The sequence below is a fragment of the Hypomesus nipponensis genome, chromosome 21 (genome assembly GCF_054491055.1).
Source record: "Hypomesus nipponensis isolate SF chromosome 21, ASM5449105v1, whole genome shotgun sequence".
NCBI classification, from domain to species: domain Eukaryota; kingdom Metazoa; phylum Chordata; class Actinopteri; order Osmeriformes; family Osmeridae; genus Hypomesus; species Hypomesus nipponensis.
The window spans coordinates 10,272,501-10,280,000 of record NC_140381.1 but is presented as its reverse complement, the minus strand read 5'-3'; the positions used below and the strand labels follow the sequence as shown (position 1 = coordinate 10,280,000).

The 7,500-nt window shown below is 55.4% G+C and overlaps 1 protein-coding gene across 1 annotated transcript in view; it reads right to left on the bottom strand.

Moving 5' to 3' along the window:
* usp34 (ubiquitin specific peptidase 34) overlaps positions 1 to 7,500 on the bottom strand; it is a 47,639-nt gene that overhangs the window by 16,161 nt on the left and 23,978 nt on the right. The window contains 19 exon segments of the mRNA XM_084685012.1: positions 62 to 234; positions 478 to 572; positions 1,459 to 1,536; positions 1,692 to 1,748; positions 1,933 to 2,079; positions 2,239 to 2,304; positions 2,536 to 2,699; positions 2,979 to 3,283; positions 3,574 to 3,629; positions 3,745 to 3,849; positions 4,298 to 4,450; positions 4,753 to 4,877; positions 5,185 to 5,225; positions 5,332 to 5,414; positions 5,576 to 5,776; positions 6,053 to 6,139; positions 6,551 to 6,634; positions 6,803 to 6,925; positions 7,225 to 7,350. Coding sequence (XP_084541138.1) covers positions 62 to 234; positions 478 to 572; positions 1,459 to 1,536; positions 1,692 to 1,748; positions 1,933 to 2,079; positions 2,239 to 2,304; positions 2,536 to 2,699; positions 2,979 to 3,283; positions 3,574 to 3,629; positions 3,745 to 3,849; positions 4,298 to 4,450; positions 4,753 to 4,877; positions 5,185 to 5,225; positions 5,332 to 5,414; positions 5,576 to 5,776; positions 6,053 to 6,139; positions 6,551 to 6,634; positions 6,803 to 6,925; positions 7,225 to 7,350 — 2,269 coding nt within the window.

The window sequence follows — 7,500 nt, the reverse complement described above, 5'->3', positions numbered from 1 at the left end:
CGACGCAACCTAGCCCCCTATCTCGGAACCCTCGCGCCGCGCGACAGGAAGTGTGCCTTACCCTCCTTCCTGTCGCCCTTGCCCATGAGGAAGTCCTCGGTGTAGGGGGTCATGTCCAGGCGCAGCGGGAAGGAGAAGTGCGTGTTGACCTTCTCCTTCATCATGGTCACCATGTTGAAGGTGTAGCGCATGGTGTTGAAGCTCAGGATGCGCGGAAGCTTCTTGAAGCACGCCCTGAGGAAGAGGAGAAGAAGGAGAGACAGAGAGTAGGATAGAAAAGGAAACGATTGAATAAAGATAATTGAGTAGATATAAAAGTTCGAAAAAACCCTGACATCTTGTCATTTAATAGTCCTACAAAACACGTGTCAATGAAATGATCTCCACATCAATTTTAATCACATTTGGAGCACACGTGACCCTGCGAACATGCCCATCCACCCTTAAACGAGAGGAGTGCGTGGGGGCGACGCTCACCTCTTCTCTGCTCGGACCTTCTTCCCACACTGGGAGCAGGTGTACATGTTGTCCCCCTCCAGGGTGTCCTTGATGGTCACCTCATCCAGGGACTCCTGAGGAGAGGGACCGCAAAGCCACAATGTGAGTCCTGAGGTCTTTTTTGGTTTGTTTACAGTACAAGAAACCCATCCTACTGATTTAAAAGGTGCTCTACAGGAAGGTTTTGCGTGATGTTCTTGACTGACGTACACAGTCTTGTTCAACGTGTGTTTTGAGTTTCTCCTAGCCTGGCATCGTCCTAAACCTTATCAGATACACTGCTGTGATTGGCCCAACCAGATTCTAGCTGGAGGGAAATCTTTTTTAAGTGGCCAGATTTTTCTGGTTCCTAGGCTAAATTATTATTATTTTTTTTTTTAAATAAGCCATAATGGCTGTTTAAAAAGGGGCCATAGATACATGTCACAGTGCAGGGGGAGGTGTTGTGAGGGCTGGAGGGGGAGGTGTTGTGAGGGCTGGAGGGGGAGGTGTTGTGAGGGCTGGAGGGGGAGGTGTTGTGAGGGCTGGAGGGGGAGGTGTTGTGAGGGCTGGAGGGGGAGGTGTTGTGAGGGCTGGAGGGGGAGGTGTTGTGAGGGCTGGAGGGGGAGGTGTTGTGAGGGCTGGAGGGGGAGGTGTTGTGAGGGCTGGAGGGGGAGGTGTTGTGAGGGCTGGGGGAGGTGTTGTGAGGGCTGGAGGGGGAGGTGTTGTGAGGGCTGGAGGGGGAGGTGTTGTGAGGGCTGGAGGGGGAGGTGTTTTGAGGGCTGGAGGGGGAGGTGTTGTGAGGGCTGGAGGGGGAGGTGTTGTGAGGGCTGGAGGGGGAGGTGTTGTGAGGGCTGGAGGGGGAGGTGTTGTGAGGGCTGGAGGGGGAGGTGTTGTGAGGGCTGGAGGGGGAGGTGTTGTGAGGGCTGGAGGGGGAGGTGTTGTGAGGGCTGGAGGGGGAGGTGTTGTGGTGCCACTCACGTAGATGTTCTTCATGTCGGCCACCTGGCACCTGACGGTGTAGAACTCCTCGGCTGTCTGGCTGACGTGGTCACAGTCCTGCAGAGGGACAACAGCTCAGGAGTCAGGGGGGGGGGGGGAACAAGGCGCAGACAGGGGAACATAGAACACAGACATGGGAACACACAGCACAGAACATAAGACAGGGGAACAAACGGGGGAAAAGGTCAACAGAGACAGAAAAGGTTTCGTACCAGGGAGACCACATTGTTGGTGATGACCCCTCCGAACAGTGTCTTCACTGTGTTTTTCTGAAAAAAAAAAAAAAAAAAAAAAACATTAGACAGCCTTATTAAACCGCCCAAGAAAATACGATCACATGACAACCGAGTAGAGACATTGGAACATATAGTGGTGTTCAATGACACAGTGTGTGTGTGTGTGTTGTGGTCCAGTCGGGGGGGGGGGGGGGGGGGGGTCGAGGGTCAGGTGTACCAGGTCATGGGACATCTCCTCGATCTTGGTGATGAGGTCGGTGAAGAACTCGGTCATGTCCTTCTGCTCGCCCGTGTTGAGGGGCTGCTTGTCCATGGTGTAGGTCTTGCAGAAGGGGCGCGGGTTGTACGCCTTCCTCTCACTCTCCTGGGGGGAGGGGAGAGGAGTAGGGGATGAGCAGCAGCACTGAGTGACTGGGGGACGGGTATGGGGCCTTCTAGAAGCTTCAGCAGTGTGGAAGACGGTATGTTTGCTCCCACCGTAAAGGAAGTGTGTGTTTGTGTGTCCGTCTGTGAGTGTGTGTACCATCAGATAGGTGAACATTTTCTGAAGCTCCAGCAGAGTGGTCTTGTGCTTGATCTCTTCTGCATACTGAAATAAAATAAAACATTGAGAATAAAGATTACAAATGGAAATAATGATTGCTCAAATCGGGTCCCAGCAAACAATGGATAACAAAAAGCAAGACAAAAAAAAACAAATTTTACTAGTTCACTTTTTTGTTCCAAAGTCAAACGACAAATCACAGAGGATTTGTCATCGTCATAAGATGCAGCCCATATATGAAGGTGAATCTCTCTTGCGGCGGCGCGGCGGCCTGACCTTGGCGGTGAACACGGCCTGCCGGGCCTCGGGGATCATGTAGAGCTGCTGGATGGTGGAGGCCAGGTAGCAGGTGGCCCCCAGGTTGGTGAGGCCCACGAAGCGACACTCGGCCCGCACGTCGTCGTGGGGCCAGTAGTCCCACTTGTAGGGGGCGTGGGAGGCTGGACACGCACGTGGACACGAAACGGCCGTTAACATGTGTCAGGAAGCACACTGGGGCCTTGTCTACCTCCAACGCTCACCTATCTTTAACCTTTAAACAACCCAAGTCAGACACCTCTCTCAGGTTCCACCCCCCAAACGTCCCTCAATACTACCTCCACATCTGATTCTACCCGCCACCCCCCTCCCTTCCCCCTCAGCCCCTCCCTCACAGATTCTGCCCTTCCAGAACCCCCCCCCCCCTCAAAGATTTCCCCCACTCCCCCCCCCGTCCTCACCCTGCATGTGCTGGGACATGACCCAGTTGTGCAGCAGCCGGTAGTTCTCCACCGAGCCCTTCACCGTCTCCACCAGCAGGTCGTAGGCGGCGGCGCGCGCCGCGTGCGACTTGGCCTTGGGCTGCGAGCGGTCGGCCAGGCTGGGCAGCAGGAAGAGCAGGTCGTGCACGTCGCGCAGGAACTCCTGGCCCTCGCGCGAGAACTTGAACGGCGGCTTGTGGCGCAGCACGCTGGTGGCCAGCCGCAGCAGGCCCGTCAGCCCGTCGTCCTCCACCGCCCCGTCCTGCTGGTCAAGGATCTCACGGCTGGGGGGGGGGGGAGGGGGGAAGGGGGAGAAGAGTTGATGTTTGGTGAGGGGAGGTGACATTTGGGGTGGGGAGGGTGGAGGTTGGGGAGGCGGAGTATGGGGCGGGGAGGCGGAGTATGGGGTGGGGAGGCGGAGTTTGGGGAGAGGAAAAGGGACACTATTCAACAGCCCCAACACGCAAAGTCTTTGGATAGAACGGAACCCGTAACTAACTGGAGGGGGGGGGAAAAGCAGCAGAAGAAGTCAATCAGGAAGACAGCCAGTCTCTGTTCTGCTTCGCCAACTCACCTCCGGATGCAGTCGGCCAGGTGCCTCGCCAGGGCGTCCAGGTCCAACAAGGTAGTCTGCAAAGAGTCGGCACAGCGGCTGTTAGACCGAGGCTAGCCTGCTCTGCTCGAGTGCTACCCTGCCTTGGCACTGATGGGCGGCGTGTTAGCGGGATCGCTAGCGTTGCCCTACCTGGCTGGCGTCTTTGACGTGGATGTTGTCGATGAGCTTGCACAGCAGCCAGAAGTACTCCTTACAGCCCGTCCTCAACAGCGGCTCCTCCTCGTAGTCCTCCACCTGCAGGACACACACACACACACACACGGTCACGTATGGAACGGCGTTGGGCTTTTGTCAAGACACGTTGGCAGGGTGCACGTGTGTGGACTGTGCGTTTCAAATGAACAGAGCGAAGGTTTGTGGGTTTGTGCGTCTACTGTATGCACACGGGTGCATTTACAGGTGTTTGCGTGTTCTTGTTGTTAAAACGACCCTTGTGAGGACAAGATATACCCACAAGGAAACAGCTTGTTGGGACATTTTCTTGGGCCCCACAACTATGCTTTGTGCCATTTCTGTTTGTTTTTATTTTGGAGGGGGGGGGGGGGGGGGTTAGGATTAGAATTACAGGGTTTGAAAAAAACATTAAGGGATAGGGGTGAGGGATACCATCATTTCAGGAGTGAATTATTGGTCCTCACTAGGATAGTAAAACAAACCAGTGTGTGTGTGTGTCACTACCCACCCGGAGCGGTTTGAGGGCCTGGGCGTCGGGCAGGAACTTGAGCAGCGTGGAGGCAGCCAGCAGCAGGAAGGACCTGTTGATGGACTCCCCTCCCTCCAGGCCTGACAGGGACAGCTTGTAGAGGCCGTTACACGCCTCGTGTCTCACCGCCGTCTGGGGGGGGGGAGAAACGTTTGTTCCGAGGTCAACACTGCCCTGGTCTGGTTGGTCGGACGCCCAAATCCGGTACGCCTCCTCCCTCCCTCCATCCCTTCCCCGGACCTCCTCTCCTTCCCTCCCTCCATCGGACCTCACCCACCCCGCTCTTCCCTCCTTTCCCATAGACATTCTCTCTTCCCTCCCTGGACCTTCTCTCCCTGGACCTTCTCTCCCTGGACCTTCTCTCCCTGGACCTTCTCTCCCTGGACCTTCTCTCCCGTCCTCTCCTCCCTCCCCTCCCAGAGGTGCTCCCTCACCTCCGGCACCAGCAGCGTGAGCTTCTTGAGCCAGTCGTGGAGGTGCTCGCTGTCGGCCAGGCTGGACTTCACCATGGAGCAGCAGTGGGCCCAGCTCACCAGCAGCCACATGGAGTAGTGGGTCACTGGGGGGGAGGAACGGTGTTTAGGAGATGGTAACGGGGGGGGGGGGGCATCCAATAGATGACACAGGCTGAGGACACGAGGGCAAGTCTGCTCAAGAGCGACGCACGGCCGCAAGTGACACGCCATCTGTGCCCAACGGGTGCATTTGTTATCGTTCACGATGCACTTTAGTTTGTTACCGCGAGAATCAAAATGACCCGACGAATATCAGGCCAAAGTGCATCAAAAAAGATTTTTTTTAAATCACGTTTTTGATTAGTCTGCTTCTGCAACGTATCGTGTTTTCTTTCGGGAGCCCTGTCTCACCTTCGTGCCGGGACCTGTGGTCCGACTGAGCCTTCAGGACCCTGCGGAGAAACCAGGAAGTCAGCGTTACTCTGAGGGGGGGGGGGGGGGGGCGGGCGGTTTCAACGCAACGTTTCGACGCGACCTGGATGACGCTCGCTTCCTCACCTGTGGGCGAGGTTGTCGTAGGTGTAGGCCACATTGATCAACCGCTGGATGAGGTTGGTGCCTTGGACGAGGCCGAGAAAGACCTACAAAATAAAAGCCGTAAAAAAAAAATAATAATAAAAAAAGGAATAAAAGACAATTAAATCACGGGAGGTTAAATACAAAAAAACACAAATACATTTCAAAAGAAATCACGAATGAAATCATTGAAAACCCTTCAACCAGGTGGGTGGAGAGACGTCACCTCGGTCAGGCGGGGGATGTGCAGCCCTTTGCCGTGGTCCCCGGCTGCCTTGCGGGCCTTGCCCGCCCAGGCCCGCTTGCGCTGGCTGTCGGTGAGGCCCGACCAGGAGAAGACGTCGTGATAGGCCAGGTCCAGGTCGGCGGGGTCCACCGCAAACTGGCAGATGAGCTTGAGCAGGCAAGCCAGGCAGTCCAGCAACCACTAGGGGGCAGGAGAGGAGACCGGGTTTTATTAGGGAAGGGGTGATGTGTGTGTGTGTGTGTGTAACCCTTGTGATTTGTGTGCCTGTTTGTGTGCGTGTAACCCTGCTAGGAACCCTGTCCCTGCTAGGGGAAAAAACCTTGCCAAATACATATACCACCAGAGTTTTGGGGGAAATCCTGCAATTTTGGTTTATGAAGTCACTTCTCTCGCTTGAGTACGTTAGAAGGATCGGATGTCACCGTTTGGCGTTACATCGTGGGAGTCTAGACTCACCACTGTCCAGGACTCCTGGTCCTTAGGCTCCAGGATGGCCGAGTTGAAGATCTCCAGCAGGAGCTGAAGCCCTCCAGAGGAGACAAACTAGAGAGAGAGAGAGAGAGAGAGAGAGAGAGAGAGAGAGAGAGAGAGAGAGAGAGAGAGCGAGCAAGAGAGAGAGAGCAAGAGAGAGAGAGAGAGAGAGCAAGAGAGAGAGAGCAAGAGAGAGAGAGCAAGAGAGAGAGAGAGCAAGAGAGAGAAAGCAAGAGAGAGAGAGAGAGAGAGAGAGAGAGAGAGAGAGAGAGAGAGAGAGAGAGAGCGAGAGAGAGCGAGAGAGAGCGAGAGAGAGCGAGAGAGAGACAGCGAGAGAGACAGTCAGACAGTCAGATACAGAGACGGTGAGAGACAGCGAGAGAGAGAGAGAGAGACCATAAATGATACAATAAGATATGATGTGTATGAGAGAAAGCACGGCGTTGTGATGTGTTGGTGTGGGGCCTAACTGTGGTCTCTTACCTTGCAGCTCCAGGAGTTCTTACTGTTCTCTATCTGGTCCTCGCTGGAGTCATCGGAGTCTGGGTACAGGTCACTGTAGCTTCCCTGGACACGGGGAGACACGCAGCGGGTTACTTCCAGTGTGTGTGTGAGTGAGTGAGAGAGTCCCCCCATTTGAAACGTCATATCATAGTGTGTGTGTGAACGAGAGATAGTGTCTCCCCATTTGTAATCTCATCTCATGGATGCGAGTGTGTGTGTGTGACCCCCCACCGTGGACTCCCTGTGGATGCGTCTGTTGGGCTTGCCCAGGGCCTCGATGATCTCCAGGGCGTACAGCAGCTTGTGGGGGCTCTTGATCCTCAGCAGGTCCTTCCAGCACAGACCCTCTCCACCCTGCACGCACACACACACACACAAAAATACACGTGCACACAAACCATTCTTAATATGAATATTGAATCATATAATTGTGGAGGGAGGGAGGGAGGGAGGGAGGGAGGGAGGGAGGGAGGGAGGGAGGGAGGGAGGGAGGGAGGGAGGGAGGGAGGGAGGGAGGGAGGGAGGGAGGGAGGGAGGGAGGGAGGGGAAATGAGGGAGGAGAGGAAGACAGGAGGGGAAAAAGGGAGGGACGGAAGAGGGGAGAAGGACGGGAGGAGGGGGGAGGCGGAGGAAAGGAGGGGCCTGGTACTGACCGTGTCGTCTGAGATGTTCTGGAAGGCCTGCAGCATGTTGGGGCAGGTGGGCAGCAGCATCAGCAGCTCCCACACGCGCCGCGACAGGTTCTCGGCGTGGAGGTGGAGCTCCTCACACCGCATGTTCTGCAGACGGGACACACACACACACACACAAGTTAGTTTTTCTATCCTGGCGGGGCCCGACCATTCACTCATTCAAGTTGTTCATGTTTCCTGATACTTGTGAGGACAATTGGTCCCCACAAGGGCAGTTAAACAAGACCACACAACACA